General features: G+C 36.6%; 1 protein-coding gene across 6 annotated transcripts in view; it reads left to right on the top strand.

Moving 5' to 3' along the window:
* The window catches only part of LOC123673064 (band 7 protein AGAP004871), a 105,480-nt gene that overhangs the window by 15,980 nt on the left and 71,402 nt on the right, over window positions 1-18,098 (top strand). Inside the window, exon 1 of one of the 6 annotated variants that reach the window (XM_045607485.1) lies at window positions 421-545. The exons of 4 other annotated variants lie outside the window; for them this stretch is intronic. In XM_045607485.1, coding sequence (XP_045463441.1) covers window positions 536-545 — 10 coding nt within the window. In that variant the 5' untranslated portion in view covers window positions 421-535. Of the gene's footprint in view, window positions 1-420; window positions 546-18,098 lie in introns of those variants that run through there. One more of the 6 variants, XM_045607484.1, reaches the window with a different exon arrangement.

Genomic DNA, 18,098 nt, shown 5'->3' on the forward strand with positions numbered 1-18,098 from the left:
TATTTATTTCTCTGAAAAATATGCACCGTTGCCACATGTACACGTAAAATACGTAGTTCTACGGAATCCAATATTTTTACATTTTCTCTTTGTTTTTCCATGAAACGTGTTCAATTTCACCTCCGATGGACACCAGACATATTTTATCCGTTTCCCATGCCCGTAAAAACTTGATCCCTCGAAACAAATAATCACATCACGTTCCATAACGAGAATTGATGAACCGGAAAGACGAAGAGGCACGCTCTGCCCGGAAAAACAAACAGAAACTCAATCAACGTCACCAGAAGACCCCTAATTATCGTTGAAGAACAGTCTCGCACCTTTTTTCCTACCGTAAAACAAAAATATCGAGAGACCGTACGGTCCGCGACTGCCGGAAAACTCCGGGCGCCGCCGGTGGGCGGGTTTTCCGGAGATCAGGACGGTCCGGACTCTTGCAGAATCCGGTGCTCCAGTCGCCCGAGTCATCCCGTCGAGTTGAGATGCGTTGAGCCTCCAGACGAAGAGTTTTCCGAGGGAAAATTTGGAAAAAATGGTGGAAGGTTAGTTTTGAATGAGGTGGTTATGTGCATGAGTTATTTTCGGTGGAAATTTCGGTTCTGATCGAGTTTTTCCGATCGGAAAATTCTTTGGAAAAAGTTTTGAAAAGTTGTTTTGGATTTGTTTTTTCAATTAGGAAAGCTTTGGAAAAATTTTCCGATTGATTTCACTCGGAAAAAGTAGATTTGAATCGCTTTGACGATCGGAAAATTCGAGGTAGAACCGATTTCCATGAATTGGAAAATGAGAACTTGGTAGCCTGTTGCATTCTTTATTTATCAATTCGTTTCGAACTTTTTTCCTTCGGACTCAGGTGCAAAATTTTCTTTAATTGAAATTAATTTTATCTGTAGAAATAATATGAAGAAAAGAAATTCATCAGGTTATTATAAAGCAATTTTTGATTTTATTTCGTTTCTCGATAACAGGTAAATTTTATTCAATAATTTTCTGCTCCATTTCTTGTTTTCATGAGAAATAAACTCAATTAGATGATAGAATTATTTTGTTTTACGACAAAAAAACAATGAAGATATATACAAAATTCAGTAAATTAAGATTGTGGCCTTTTCCATAGCAATTATTTATTATCGTTAATGCAAATAACTTCTTTTTTAGCCTCTTCAATATGAAGAACTTTCAATGTAATGTGTTAATCGAATCATAATCTATGAAAAAAGTATTGTATACATAGTTTTTTGTTGCTAATTCAACATTTCTGAACATTTTTGAATAAAAAATTAGCATTGATGTAAAGTCAGGAGATTTTAAGTGCTCATTCATTTGTGCGCCAATTTGACCCTTAGATTTACGTATATATACAATTGTGTGGTCTCAAAGAGCTCAATTGTTGCATGAATGACGAGCGCTCGAAAGCTCCTGACTTCACGAAGCTTGAATTATTTTATAGCTTTATCTCAACTCTGTTGGTTTTGTGTTCACGGTGATATTGACTAATTTTTTTCGATAATATTCTTGATTTTTTTTTGTTCTGGTGGCGCTATCAGTATCAAATTTTACATGAAGTTGTTATTTCACATCCAGATGCGACATTTTATTTTGATTGAATTGACATTTTTGGAATTATCAATAACAAGAAATTTCTAAGGGCCAGTGAAGTCACTTAAATAAATTTGAATGAAACAAAACGTAATATATTATAATATAATAATAATTAGTATGATTTTCAAATGATTATAATATGAATATTGATGAAATACAATAAAATACAAATAATCACAAAAAAATGAACTACTTTGAATTTTTTTCTGCAAACTATATTTTGCAAATAGTGCACTTACTGACTATATAACTTTCTGTTTTGAATCACTCATACTTAACCTTAACAATTTAATTATTGACCCAATTAACATCCTATGAGGAGGAAGGATTTTCGGCATCTTGATGTTTTTTTTTGGCCATCTAACAAAAACTTGATTTATGGACCAGAAATAGACTGAAAAAAGTTTTTTTGCTTATCGAGTTAATGGATCTAATTCTTGAGCTAACTTCGAGACCAAAATAAACAGAATTTACTCCCCTGTAATTTGTTAGAAAAGCTCTGAAGCGTCGTCGGTTTTTCTACATTCAATTTAAGGATTCCACACAACCCAAGACTTGGAATTTCCAAAGTATTTTCTCGATCTAGTTCGTTGTGAGTGAAATAGAATCGATTGAAAAATTCCACGCCTTGTTTGACCTTTCGTAATACAATAACCACATGATTACTTCTAACCACTGTACGCCATGTTTCAACTCGGTCAGTGACAATTAAAATCGAATTTAGTTGGGTTATCGAACACGAAATGCAGTTTGTGCTATTGTGGAGAAAATATCAATGTTCCCTCAATTTGTGAGCGTGGCCTTTGCTGCTCTAGTTGAAGTTACTTCGATTGGGAGTTTCTATGGTCTTTGTTCATGATGAATTGTGGTCCGAGAGTTATTGCTGTTTATTAATGTAAATAATTGATTAATCGATTACAAAAACATTAATGGTGGGTAACATAAGACTTTTATCGTGGTGATTATCTCGATGAAATCAATTCTGTACTCAATTTCAGTTCATTTTTGACATTTCTATAGTTTTCAAACTACAATCAACGAGTTGATCGTCTATAGAGTAAAAAACATAGATAGAGGAAGTATGCGCAATTTTTACATGTCCCCAACATGGTTAGATTACTTTGGCGGATTGTGATATATTTTCAAATCCACTATTTTACTAACTCATTATGAATGTATATTATATTGAATGAAATATATTAATTTGAGTGATTACCGATAAATATGTAAATTTGAATATTTGGAATCCGATATTTTTCCTAATTGTTGAATTCATAATAAGCAGAATATTTATTATTTTCTGTATCTACCTGCTGAAATCCAAAGTATGGCATATTTTGCTCTCCTAGTGTCATCGGTTGTTTCACGTCGTTTGGCGCGCTTGAAGTTTTTTTTTGAATTTCTGATATATTAAGGTATCTATTTCAATATATTTTGAGTAAATATGGAACGTTGATTCACTATAGGACATAAGAAGTGCGTTCATTGTGGAGAAACACGCGAATTGAGTGAAATATCGTATCACTGATATGTTTTAATTTCCCCGCGCTTCATTTCATATTTGATAGTTCATGTTGGGGACAAAATTTGCTTACTGAAAATGACATATGCTCCCACAATATATGTTTATTACTCTGAGGATGCCGTTGATTGGTCAATACGCTCTATTAGTGATGACGTCACACAAGGCCATTTTAGTTCTCCTGTCAGTGTTCGGAATCTAAACAAACAAATTGTCATTCAAATTAATACGTTGTTGTTGAAGAAATTGGCTTATTTTGATAAATAATATTATTTAAGCAACGATTTTACTATTAATTGATAGACAGAAGGCACGAGATTAATGCTAGTAAGTTCTAACTTGAAGTTCAACTGATAAAAACGGCTTTATACAAAATCTGGGGAATGATACAGAATTCAAACTTACTAATATTAACCTCGTTCCTTCTGTCTATCAATTTATACTGAAATCGTTCCTCAAATACTCTTATTCATGAAAATAAGCCAATTCCTTCAACGACTCCGTACTAATTTGAATGACAATTTATTTGTTTGGATTCCGAACACTGACAGGAGAAGCAAAAATGGCGGTGTGTGACGTCACACTAATAGAGCGTATTGTTTGTATAGCCACCTTGAGGGAAAAAAATAAAAGGGACCCATGTCGAGCCTGAATCGCCAGAAGTATCTAATCAGTGAAGACACCAGTATTTTAGACATCTTACATAGAACTTAGATAAAACGCTGAACTATAGCATTGACCAACCACAGAATAAGGTTTCGTGATGATAAAGAATTTTTATATTATATGAAACAGCATAAACATTTTCGTACCTCAGATACCTATACGAGCCAGCGCATACATACAATATTCATAAAACCCACGAAATACGTTCCTACCGAATTCTTTCGGATCATAGAATACAATACGGGGGAAATACCAACCACCGAATAGCATGAAACCCAGTGACGTTTCGCGTGTTCTATATCCGAAATATAGAGCAGAAAACGGAAATAAATATGGTTCCTGGCATTCTTTTCCTGACTGGGAGACGCACGTCTGGGACATCTACGAGGACAGGTTACGTGTTTCTCCCATCCACGGGTAATAGGTCGGGACGTGGGGGTGAAGGAGAGGGAAGCACGATCAAATGGGAATTTAATGTTCTTACCCCCGTACTCTCGATCCCAGCAATGTGCCTCTTGGGAATTGCATCCGAGAGGATTCCGGGCAGAAATTTTATTGGGACTTATTAAATACGACCTGGGGATTTTGGGGCGATGATAGGTCGAGTTGGGCGATGCCGTTGATTCTCATGTGAGAATGGGTCGTTTTTTGGTTTATTGGTTTTGATCGTGAATCTGTGGAATCATTATTTTGATTTTGATAGTTTATTATGATGAAAGATTATCCATTTTGCGGTCATGAAAGTAAACGTGAATGAAAGATACTTTTATTTTGAATATCGATCAAATTTTATCACAATATGATGCTTGTATCTTGTCGTTATGCTTGGAGTACAACATCATTTAAATGTCCTCCGTGTGATCTCTTATAGAAATCCATTATTTTTCCAATAGATGGCTTCAGTTATTTGGGAAGATGAGATTTCGTACTACAAAAACTTTTCTGACAGTTTTGTGATTAGTGATTCAGTTTAGTTTGAGCGCGCGTCAAAGATGGACACTAGCAAAGAGAAAATACGTTATACCACCAGGATGGCCTATTAGACGTTTATGAAAAACTAATCATAATTTTGAGCTGAAAAGTTGGATATTTGCATATTGGGATTTGAAACAATGATCTTTCTCCCTAAAATGCTTTCAGATCTCTACAACTTCCGGTTATACCGGAAACAGACTACTATTTCCTTATTTCAAAAGGCACACCCAGTATCATTGTTTCATTAGATAGCTTTTTTGAAATCAATTTCGGCAATATGCCATACCTTGGGTAAAAACTCAACGGTGACAAATTTCGTGATTGAAAACTAATGAAGTGATCCAGACCTCCAGATCAAACAAAACAAGAATTGAGGGCAAAAAAGGTGTTGCTGTGTATTTGGTTGTCTTGACAGGGAATAATCATCTATGAGCTGATCCTCTTTGGTCAAACGCTCAGTTCTACCCTCTACTGTAAACAAAGTGACCTTTGGAAGCTGACGATCGAACAGAAGAGGCCAGCAATAGTGAAGAGGAGATGAATCATGTTTCATCAAGACAAAGCCAGGCCGCTCACATCGTTAATGACTCACCAGAAGCTCCGGGACGTTGGATAGGATGTTCTTATGCATCCGCCTTATGGTCCAGACCCGACACGAAGTGATCACCACCTATCCTGTTTGGCCAACGCGCTTACTGATACAAATTTGCGAAAATTGGTTGTCCGAGTGAGAGAAAATAGCTTGTACGAGCAACTCGGGAATTAGAGGGAATGAAAAGGCCCATACACTTGACAGAAAAAGAGCACGAACTCCTTTCATCGGCCCGGAACCTTTATGTGGTATAGGCAAATGTACCTGCAAGAAAGAGTTTCAGGAGAAGGAAAATACCGAAAGAGAAACACTTATGCGGAACCTTCCTGGTTTGGACCATTCCAAAAAGTTTATTCGAAACTTTGATACTGCGAGATCCAAGAAGTATCTGGATCTAAGCAAGAATATACTACACCTCCTCACTGGATTCCTCACAGGGCATTATGGCCTTAGGAAACACCTAATGAGAATGGGTCTAGCAGAAAATGAAGATTGCAGATTCTGTGGGGAGGAGAAAGAAACTCCAGATCATGGTGACGGAATACCTCGTCATCACCAGCCAACGCAAAATCTGCTTTGGACAAGAAACTTGTAGAAGTGAGGAAATAGCCTCCTTGAAGCCCTCCGATATACTGAAGATCATTACAAGTCTGGAACTGGAAGTCGAGCTGTAGATCACGTTATGGAGAGAATAGCTCTGATGGGGGGCACAATAGACCAATAGGTCACAGTGAATCGGAACCTCCTTAATTGAATCTTAATCATAGATGAGAGGGTCATGCCTCTGATGTTGTATTCTTGTTGGTAACAGGTTATTGAACAGAACTTGAATTGGATGATTGTAACACTTTTTATGAAGCAATGAGAAAGAGCAGAAAATACTAAATTACTTTTTCCTAACCATATATTTTCCAATTCCAAAGAACTACTACTCATACTGCATCAAAACAACATCAACAACTATCGAGTTAGCTAATTTTCTTTCGAGTTCCAGTACCTCTATTAGATCTCATTTTTCTCCATGCAAACATTCCTCAGTTTCTTCTTGTTTAGTCCAATCTTCCCCATCCTAAATAAACGACGTCCTTAAATCATTCCAGTTTTATTTGACAGACGAGAAGCAAGTGTTATTCAAATGTGGAAGATAAAATGTATTGCAGCAATAACGGAAATAGGAATGCCCAGGCTCTCGTTGCTAAGAGATATGTCATAGCGAAGGTGATTAGTTTGGTGAACTGAAAACGAAGAGAAGATGCAAGATATAAAGGAAAATGAGGTTGTTCAGATTTCGCATTATTATATCTGGGAAGAGTTGGAAGCTCCTGTTGAACAGGACGTGTTTTCAGGTTTATCTTGTACGGAATCTTGTTTCTCATCCGCGTCAGACAGATGACAGTTCGCCTTGAGGGGTTTATTTTTATATTTTTTGTTTTTGCAACTTTGTGTTCTGGAGTTTTGAGGTTCTCGCTGCGTTGTGCAGAGTATTGTGATTTCAGTCGCTAATTGAACCTGGGTATAATGATGTATTTACAGTGTTGCCAATGTTTTGTTGTGTTGCCTATGAGGTCAAGTCAGAATATACAAGGTGATTCATTGGCAAATGGGCGGAAGCTTAGGGTAGATAGAAGACACTGAGGTGAGTCAGATTATAACCTATATTTGAAGGGTCTATCTTTCTTTATGATCAAGATACAGTGTTTTATTGATTTTGTCAATTTTTCAATTACTCATAACTTTCGAACTGCCCTATATAATTCGAAGATATTTAGGACGATTATTCTCTGCAACAACTACTTCAGACTTAGCAACGGAACTTTTTTCAGATGGGGCCTAGGAAATATTCATAAATTAGATTCAATCCAAAAAACATCCCGTATATCAGAGAGATTGGTTTAATAAAATACATCTCATAAAACATATTCTGTGGTCTTCAACGATAATAGTATATTGTACAACAAGTGTAGAAAGTACAACTTTTCTCGCGAGTCTGGAAGCAAACACACGAGTGAGAAAAGGACTTTCTTCACATGTTGCACACTATACTTTTCCTACAACTGCACAAATTTCAATAATTCAAGTGATGGACTTGATTCAAATCAAAATGTCCTTCGTTGACAGTATGTGCTAATTTATTGCGTTTCCACAGAAACTACTCAAAAGCTCAATTTCATTTGTCTACCAAGCGAGGTGTAGGCAAAGTGCCGTGAGAAATAATATTTCCCACAGTATGAGCAATACATAGTTTTGAAATTGAGTAAGCTATGAAGAATACACTACTTTTCATAGCAGTTGTAGGAAAAATTGGTTTATGAATGAACCAGCGCTCAAAAGCTCCTGAAGTTAACTCAGTAAAGACATTGTGAAGAAGTGATAGAGGGATGCGTTGGAGAATAAGCGATAAAAATTGGCCTATTTGACACAAAGTTTGCTAGAGCAAATATTTATTGTCTATACCAACTACAATAATTATTTATTACAGTGATTTTCCTTCAAATCTAGGTCCAATATTATATTTTAGACTCGTAGAGCCCTAGGGAAGTTGGTAAACCCAACTACAAACTAAGCTGAACTAAACTTAACTTCAAAACGCTCTCCTAGAGTTGCATTTGGGAAAAACTGTTCATTAATTCTGGAGTAATTATGAATGGTAATTCCTTCTCCGAATCCCAGGGTAGCCAATTTAATCAAGTTTCAATTTTTCTCTCAAGTTAATTGAGTTAATTGAGAAGACGTTGTTTGTGAGGTTCTTGGACACAATGATTTTATTGGAGAATGGAATTACGTTCTACCCTTTTTTGTCGAAAAGTAAAAAGCTGTTTCAAAAGAACAACAATCAATTTTTTGGTTTTCTCATCACATAAATACTCTGTTCTATTTGTAGATTCTTTAGTGTCTGAAGATGAACTGAAATGAGTTCGTGAAAATATCATTGTTATTCCAAACCAAAAAAATAGGTAATTTCTATGACGATTTGACTTTTACAGTTCACAGGGTGGAAATACATGTGGATTAGCTATTTTCGAGCTAGAACCAATCAAATAAAACCGTTTTTTGCAACACCAGACACGGGGAACAAATTAATCAGAATTTCTACCGCTCCCTCGGATCCTGATATCCTTGAAAGTGGTATTCTGTTATTACGTCCTCCATATTGTCGATACTGTAATTAATGCTGTTTTCGTCCTCATCTTCTCGCAATATAATACGGTGGAATGTTCATTACCCACAATGAAATCAATACCGAGTCTCTATCTATACACTTCTGCATGTGTGTCTGTGTTCTGTTGGAACACAGCCTGAAATGTAGCATATTGGAGAGCTCTATGCTAATTGATTTAACCTCAATGTGCAGATGAGCTGGCTGTACTGGAAATTGAAGTTACTTAATTGAATTCTCTGAAAAAAGAGGAATGCAGTGACTAGAAGTCAGGAGCTTTTGTGCTCTCGTTAATTTATGCATCAATTGTACCATTGATGGGGACCATGTAAATGCATTTAGGTAAATATCAACTCTAATTTCTCAACAGCGCTCTTGACCATGAATTTCAATAAATGCTCGTTATAGAAAAATTATAATTTTATTTTAAATTTAGGACAACTTCTGTGGAGTATTTATATTCCCACTTCGTTCTATGATTGGCATCAAACAAAGGGTGTTTTTTAAGAGCAATAGAACTTTAAATTGCAATAAAACAACGATTATTTATCCGCAAGATAATCTTGTGGCATTACATTTTAAATATGACTTCTGGCATATGACCGCCACGGCTGGCTCGGATGTAGTCCAATCTGGACGTCCAATTTTCGATGACTTTTTCCAACATTTGTGGCCGTATATCGGCAATAACACGGCGAATGTTGTCTTCCAAATGGTCAAGGGTTTGTGGCTTATCCGCATAGACCAATGACTTTACTAGCCCCACAGAAAGTAGTCTAGCGGTGTTAAATCACAAGATCTTGGAGGCCAATTCACAGCTCCAAAACGTGAAATTAGGCGGTCACCAAACGTGTCTTTCAATAAATTGATTGTGGCACGAGCTGTGTGACATGTTGCGCCGTCTTGTTGGAACCACAGCTCCTGGACATCATGGTTGTTCAATTCAGGAATGAAAAAGTTAGTAATCATGGCTCTATACCGATCACCATTGACTGTAACGTTCTGGCCATCATCGTTTTTGAAGAAGTACGGACCAATGATTCCACCAGCCCATAAAGCGCACCAAACAGTCAGTTTTTCTGGATGTATCGGTGTTTCGACATACACTTGAGGATTAGCTTCACTACAAATGCGGCAGTTTTGTTTGTTGACGTAGCCATCCAACCAGAAGTGCGCTTCATCGCTAAACAAAATAAAATGGACGTAGTGCGCGATACGTATTCCGCACAGAACCATTATTTTCGATATAAAATTGCACTATTTGCAAGCGTTGTTCAGGCGTGAGTCTATTCATGATGAATTGCTAAACCAAACTGAGAATAAATCACTTGACAGTTGTTAAATCGGTCGTCATCTTGAACAGAAATGCCAACTTAAAGTTATATACCTCGAAAAAAACATCCGTCATAAGGTCTGTCAAACTGACGACAAACTTGACATCGATTGTCAGTCAAGTTCACCTTTGACAAATCATTTAACATGTTCTGTCAGATGATATTCTTCAATGTTGAGTGTGATCTCTGGAATTGTCAGAGTTTCTAGAAAACGCTGTACCTCCTTCACGAGCTTCTTTCTTTGGGCAATTTTTCGATGGATAAAAACGATTAAATCGGTTCAGACGCACTTGAGCTAAAACTGTAAGTAACCTGACTCTGTTCAAATTTATGAATATTGATGAACTTTAAAATTGTAGATTGAGGTTCATTACTTTCCATCCCAAATTCCAAGCGTTCATTGGTTCTGAACTAATCCAATTTCGACAGAGCCATAATCCAATCCCAACTCCAGTTCCAACATGTCATCCATCATTTCACTAATGCAGCGAGAAGTCGACAATCTAGTTCATGTACGCACGTAAATTTCACATTGAATGGTACAATATTCAGTACGGTCGATGATCCAACCATAACGCACATGCAGAAATAGGTGTATAATAGGTTTGCTATCGATTTCATTGGTCAACTGAACATACAATTGGGGTCTTTGTGCTGTCTTGTTGTCGAAGATTTTTATAGAACTTGGGAAGAGTGATTTTTTCATTTTTGTGCGCTCGTTGCCTAAACCTATCGCTTCATCACACCATTTCGACGAGGTTGTTGTGTAATTCAGGAATGTCCGTCCGTCCGGCCTTGAACACGACAACTCCTGAGTGGAAAGAGCTAGAAAGTTGAATATTTCAGGATCTTGAATCGATTATGGAGCATTGGCATTGAAATTATCTTCAACATAACACCAAAAAATAAGTTTAAAGATGAAATATAACGGGTGCTTTTTTTCGAGGTATATAACTTTAAGTTGGCATTACTGTTCAAGATGGCGACCGACAAACATTTGGACAACCGCATTTGGAGTGAAGCTAATCCTGTGTATGTCGAAACACCGTTACATCCAGAAAAACTGAGTGTTTGGTGCGCTTTATGGGCTGGTGGAATCATTGGTCCGTACTTCTTCAGAAACAATGATGTCCAGAACGTTAGAGTCAATGGTGATTGGTATAGAGCCATGATTACTAACTTTTTCTTTCCTGAATTGAACAACCATGATGTCCAGGAGCTGTGGTTCCAACAAGACGGCGCAACATGTCACACAGCTCGTGCCAGAATCGATTTATTGAAAGACACGTTTGGTGACCGCCTAATTTCATGTTTTGGACCTGTGAATTGGCCTCCAAGACCTTGTGATTTAACACCGCTAGACTACTTTCTGTGGGGCTATGTAAAGTCATTGGTCTATGCGGATAAGCCACAAACCCTTGACCATTTGGAAGACAACATTCGCCGTGTTATTGCCGATATACGGCCACAAATGTCATCAAAAATTGGACGTCCAGATTGTACTACATCCGAGCCAGCCGTGGCGGTCATATGCCAGAAATCATATTTAAAATGTAATGCCACAAGATTATCTTGCGGATAAATAAAATTCATGTCAATCGAATAATCCATCGTTGGTTTATTGCAATTTAGTTCTATAGCTCTAAAGAAACAGCCTTCAGAATTCTATTGCGACAAAAATAAAGCTATTATACCTTTGGGATCTAACATAAATAGAATAGACAATAGACGATCATTGACAAAAACAGCGGAGCTGAACAGTATTTTGTTGTTTTTAAGAATCAAGTATGAAATATAAAAAAGTGACCACCAAACTGGGCCGACTTCCCGCCCCTTAAAAAGGTCACTTCACTGTTTCACCCCTAACGCCGGCCCTGCTTATGCCCTGCGACCATTCCTGGTGCAAATAAAAAAAAATTACAGACATTGTAACGAAATAATTGAAGGATCTGCTCGTATAACGAGCCCTCAAAAAAGACACGACATTAATCAAAAAGATAATTTATCCTTTCTGAAAACCGAATGCGCAATAAATATTACATGATCTACCAGAACGTTTCTGCTAAACGAACGAAAACGAGGCGAGAGAGAATAAAAATAACGAAGATTCACTTCGTGCCATAATTACACGGAATCATCCTTATCAAGAGAATTTTTTATCAGTCCTTGCCTCCCGTCATTTGCATCCCTAATTGTGTTAATTGGAAGAATCGAGAACACACTCATTAACAAGGAACGGTAAAAAGGGCGGAATCAGCAATAATTTGATACATCGACGAAAACTCGATTCGCGCATGGCGAACGGTTCCAAATGGAATTTACTTCGAACCAATTAGCAAGTAACGCACTCACGTATGTCGAATTTTTGGTTTGTAGATGCGGCAACGCTGTTAATTATTAATCAAGGGGTATCCAGGTCGCGTTTGGGAGTAATGACAGGTCGTTCGAATGTGAAGTATCAATCTGCCTTTTTTTTAAATCGAATAAGGTATTCTGTTTGGGTCGGGAGGGAATTGAACCTGGCAGTTTGGCTCTATTATTTTCAACTTTCTAAAATTCTCTCAGAGGAATCTGAGGAAATGTAGAATCGATTTCAACTATCAGGGCCCCCGCAACCGCGCGTTCAACGCGTGCACCGCACGCGGGCGCCACTCTTAAGGGGCGCCAAAATCTCTTATAGACCGCATGAAAATCCGAAAGAACAAAGGTTTTTGAAAAAGATTTTTTTTATTTTTTCAACAATTTTAAACGTGCAAAGACATCTTTTACACATCCAAACAAGTTCCCGAACGTCACAATCCCTATAAAATAACCTCGGCCACAGATTGCAATTATACGATTCTTTTCGAGTAAACAAATCATAAATAATCATCCCTTTGTCGGTACGGGATTTCTTTATGGACCACCTTGCACCGGACGGCGGGCACCATTTCTTCGATCATCACTAAAACGCATATGGTACACATAAACAATCATAAATACCGAAGCGATAGCTTTTAGCCAGGGGAATTACTGAAACTTTCGCCACCATCTGTAGGAAAAATACTACATGTTACAGAGAATTTCTGAAACTACCAAAATCTGCTTGCTATGCTATAACAGCAGAAACCTATCCAAAAAATAGTTATTTTGTTTCGAAACGTTTAGGGGTTGAGGTCAAGACGCAAAAAATTAAAATACTCAGATAATTGGAAAGATTTGTATTTTGTGTAATTATGGTTTGTTTTACTGTTTCTTGTTGTGATTAAATTAAATTTTATGAAATGGTAAGTACCTACAGTATTAGCATTTCTATTAGTCTATAAAATTCGATTTTTTTTTCTGTTTAAAATGGTGCACATCCTAAATTATCCCATACCTATATACTATAATATTATTTTTATTTGCTTCAAATAGGGAAGTATTGTTTGTAATCGTGAAAAAATTGAATCGACTTTGATATTTTGAATTTGTTACCTGGGGCCACCATCATATTATACTTAATTTTTTTTTAATACGCACCCTGGATCTGTATTATTTATTTGATGCTCGTAGCCGTTTGACATTCTAAAAAAATTATATTTCACCTTTGCCAAAAATTAATTATTATAACAGGAACAGGGTATGTGCTTCAGATCGGTCTTAACTTATTATTATTATTAATATTAACTCCGTTTAGGTTTAAAGGCTCGGATTTAAGGTTTAAATTCATAAAAATGAAAACATACGGGTTATTCTCAAAGGGATGGCGCAAAGTAAATCATGGGTGAATGTCCTTACCAATTTTGGATCAAGTTTTTCTTGAATTCTAGGAGCCATACAAGGGAAAACGACCTTCTGATGCAAAATTTCGAGAGCAAAAAAAAGCTAGACTTCAACAATGGGAGAAGATGGCTGGGAGTATGGAATAATATTTAATAATTATTAATAATAATATTAATATTTTAATATAATATTATGAATAATTTGAAGAAGAATAAAGCTCAGGTTTTGAAAACTCTGCAGTTTCATTACAAAATTAAAATAAAATGCGGTTTTGATCGAATGCTTGAATAAAATAATGAAACATTTAAAAAATGTATTATGCAACAACTGACAGCATAAAGTTCTTAAGGCATTCAATAAAGGTTGCTGATAGTTCTTTTAACCCTTCTACAAATAAATTCCTAACAAAAACTGAAACATTTTTTGCCGATTATCCTGCGACATTTTTCTCCACTTTCCCCCCTTAAGGGGCGCCAAAATATTTTCGGCACGCGGGCGTAGATGACCCTTGCGGGGGCCCTGTCAACTATTTATGAGGAATATGATCAAAGAACCAAGTGCTTTATTACCATTTTTATATGTTACTTAGGACCTGTACTTCAACCTTCGGTTATCTGAATTAAACTGACTGTGTGAACTTAGCTGGCAGCTGCCATATAGATGGTGCGGTAGTATAACTTTCAAACGCATTTTTAATTCAGTCGGTTGACTTCAATTTTTGGAGGAACGCGTGTGGTGTTCTTTTAGGAGTCATTCTTGAAGACACTTTCTTAATGATGAAGCTCAATTTTAATTGTGTTCTTTGAAGAAACTTTAGGTATGTGTCTACATTATAAAAGAAATAAAATGTTCTGATTTATACAATGGGTTCAATTAAATTTTTAAAAAAGAAAGTGATATAGCTGCACCCTGTAGTATTAACGCAGCGGCTGAGGTTTACGTTTAGGTTCATATGCAATGTATATTCATCGATTAGTGACCGAACCAACCTAATAAAAGTAAGTTTACAATTCTGTGAATTGTCTGTCTTTTGAAACTCACGATTAAGGTAGTTATGGTCCGCTCAAATGAACTTAATGGGAGTTTTGAGGATATTATACCATTTTATAGATGACAGTAGGTACCTAGATAAAGCACCATTTCTCATTTTCGGCTTCATAAAACCGTAATGGCGTTTTCTTATTGTTCGTTTTCCGTGAGTTCCATAGCAGATAGTGGCGACAATTGATGATTCCATAAAAAATAATATTCTCGTTTTGTTATAGGTATTTGCTATTCTATTCGAAAACTCCGTTGAAATTTTCATAATATCGTTTTTCGGTTTATATCTCCTCCCAAATAGGATTCGTTCAGAATGTTATAACTTGACGATTATAAGGAAAAAGTCTGCCAAAGGATGTGGTAACAAAATTTTCTTTTTCGCATGCGCTTAGTATATCTGAAAGATCTATCCTGAACAGGAGAGCCAGATCAAGTTGCGGTAAAAAATATCTCATTCAGAAATATCGTGGCAATACATTTTTATATTTTATGATTGTGTTGTTTCAATTTTTTTTCACACCAAATTTCATTTAAGCAGCACTTGTAGCAATATGTAGTGTTAGTGTCACAGAAAAGCTCTAGTCGGCGTTCCAAAACGTAAATTGTGAAAATTTCTGAGCAGTTAATTTTTTTCCCTGGGACGATTCCAGAAGTTTATCATTATAAAAATAGTGAAATAGTGAATTCGCCATTTTGGTACTTCTACCAACGTCTGATTATACGTCAAATAATTCTTTTAAATTCTACTGATTCCTAAAATAAATTACAATACATATGATGTTCAACTTTCCAATGACTATACAAATTCAAATCAACTTAACACGTCACTTAATAAGTCTCGAGCCTGAAGCATAGATGGCACTGCTACCTACTGCCGTATATAGTGACTTAATAACACATAGAGGTAACAATTCATTCAAATTGAGACTAAAAATGACGAATGGGAACATAGAACCATAGAACTTAAGAATACAATTGACTGAACTGAACTGACATACGTCAAAATCAAAATTATTGGGCCATATAGTATTTGATTTTATATAGAACAAATTTATTCAACTGAAGAATACTACAGTGACTGAATAAAATGGGCCTTAGATTTTGAATAAATCCCAAAAATCAGGTAAATGGAGAATGTAACCAAACAGCCGCCATATTTAGACTCAGCCAATCAAAAATGAGAATTATCCCTGATTCAAAACAACGCATCATATTCATTATTTTTCGAATTGAATTGGAACATTAGGCCGAGAAAAAAAATATCAAGCTGAAATTGTCAATAATAATGAAAAATTGAAAAAATCATGATAAAATCATGAAAATAAGAGCTTGTTATGCTTGCGATACGTTCATAAATTCTTTCACTCATTAATTTTCGAATTTCGAGAATTATTTCGATGTTTGTTGAAAAACTAAAGATATAGAACTTTCAAACTATCTGACAGTTATACCCCCTAAATACCCACTTCACCCCAATCGAACGGGATATTTCAAATCCTCTCCACACGAACGACCCCAAAATTACGAACGAATTGATACCTCCTAAAACCACCATAACTCCCAGATCGTCCAAACTCCCCTCCCAAATTTTCCCGACGCGAAAAGCCTTTTCCCAGGCATTTCCCCGCGAAACCCTGGAAATTTCACCACCAGGTGCCGCGTCGCGGCTATCCCGACAGGTGAAACCGACCCGCGATGCGTGGAATGGAAAATTAAAACCCTGGAACGTACCCCTACACGTGCACGTCACGAATATTATGAGGTCAACGCTCACTTGATCTGGTCGCCGTCGAGGTGTATCGATGAGAGACTGATGTGTGATGTTAAATCTGATCGTTTCGATTTGGCTAGTACGTACCTGAATTATTGGGCGAAACACGAGTCTAGCCACCGTTCGAGATGGGGTTGAACTCCCTTGAACGTATCGGAGGAAAGGGGTACAAATTATGTACATGTTAACTAATGAATAGATATTGAACGGTTTCAACTGTACCTACTCGTATTTGAAAGCAAATGGAATCAAGGATGGTGTTCCAAAAGGGTCTATATTTGGACTCATTTTATTCTTATTTTATGAATTGTGTTTCTGAGTGGTGACTGTTAGGATTTAATGAGTCTGTTTTTATCTTGGAGAAAGGGCCAATTTCATCCCAAACACTTGTTTCAGTTTTTGCATCATCTTTTCGTGAACCAATGCAAAAACTGAAGTCTTGAGAAGTGCAGAGGGTAACATTAAACAGCTGCTTTTCATAGGGTACCATGCGACATCTGGATTACAAAGAGAATTATTCAAATTCGTCTCCACATGATCCAGGAACGTTGTTGCAGGGAATGTTTTGACCGACGGACACAATATTTCGTTCTTGAATAGAAACATTATTTCAAACATCAAGAATGAATGTGAAAGCTATCGAAATAAACATGCATTCTTAAAGCATCAACAGGTGATTCGAGACATAAATCGTTCATAGCTCTTGGTTACCAGCAATAAATCGTATCCGCACCAAACCTGCTAGATGTATTAGGGATGATGAATGATTTAACCCCACTCCATCTAATGGAGAATGTAAAATACCATGTCCAGACAGAAATAACCAGTAAAGAAAAATTCAGTGTCGAGATACATCTAAGTACGCCTACCCTAGGTGAACTTTCAGGTTGAAAACTGATAAAAACACGGCTAAAAAGTCAAGTCTTCAGTTGACGCAAGTGGTGCAGCACAAATTATATCCTATCTGAGCTCTCAAGCCTCAATTGGAGACCAAATCCGTAAAAACACTTATTTTTCTCAAAAATTCGACTTTATTCGTCAAGATAGTTACCTTCAAGAGTGATACATTTATAGAAAAATTCGTCTAAGCTTTCGAAATAGGCTTCAATCTCGGCAATCACTTCCTCATTAGAGCCAAATTCCTTTCTCTAGGGCATTTTTTTAAGGTCTGCAAAAAGCCAGTAACCACGTAAGAACGATCTATTGGAATAACGAAGGCTCAAAAAAAAACGAGAATAATATGACAGTTATTCTATTTCCACTTATCGATTCCATCAATTATTAAAATTGTAAAATCTGAAGAAGCAACTGTGTAGTGAAGCAATTGTAATTTGGGGTATCCCGTTTTCATGGGGATTATTAAAACACTGATAGACGACAGACGAGAACTTTAATGTGGTACAGAACTTGGAAACATCCTCGAGCACTCTACTAACTCAACTGGTCATCCCCTCGTAAGTCGTAACTTACCCCACTGACCTCCCTTTTCTCAGTTTTACACCTGGGTTACAAACATAAAATCATATTGTACACCGTGAATTTCTTCTTCCTTTTCTTATTCTCTAAGTTGTATGGCTGCGCAATGGTATCATGGTGCCTGCGCACTAATTAGGATAGGGGAAAGATTTTCTCTATTGTATCTTTCTGTGAACCCTATGAATGAGAAAGTTGTATGCACAAGTACCACGAAA

The sequence above is a fragment of the Harmonia axyridis genome, chromosome 2 (assembly GCF_914767665.1).
Source record: "Harmonia axyridis chromosome 2, icHarAxyr1.1, whole genome shotgun sequence".
Classification (NCBI taxonomy): domain Eukaryota; kingdom Metazoa; phylum Arthropoda; class Insecta; order Coleoptera; family Coccinellidae; genus Harmonia; species Harmonia axyridis.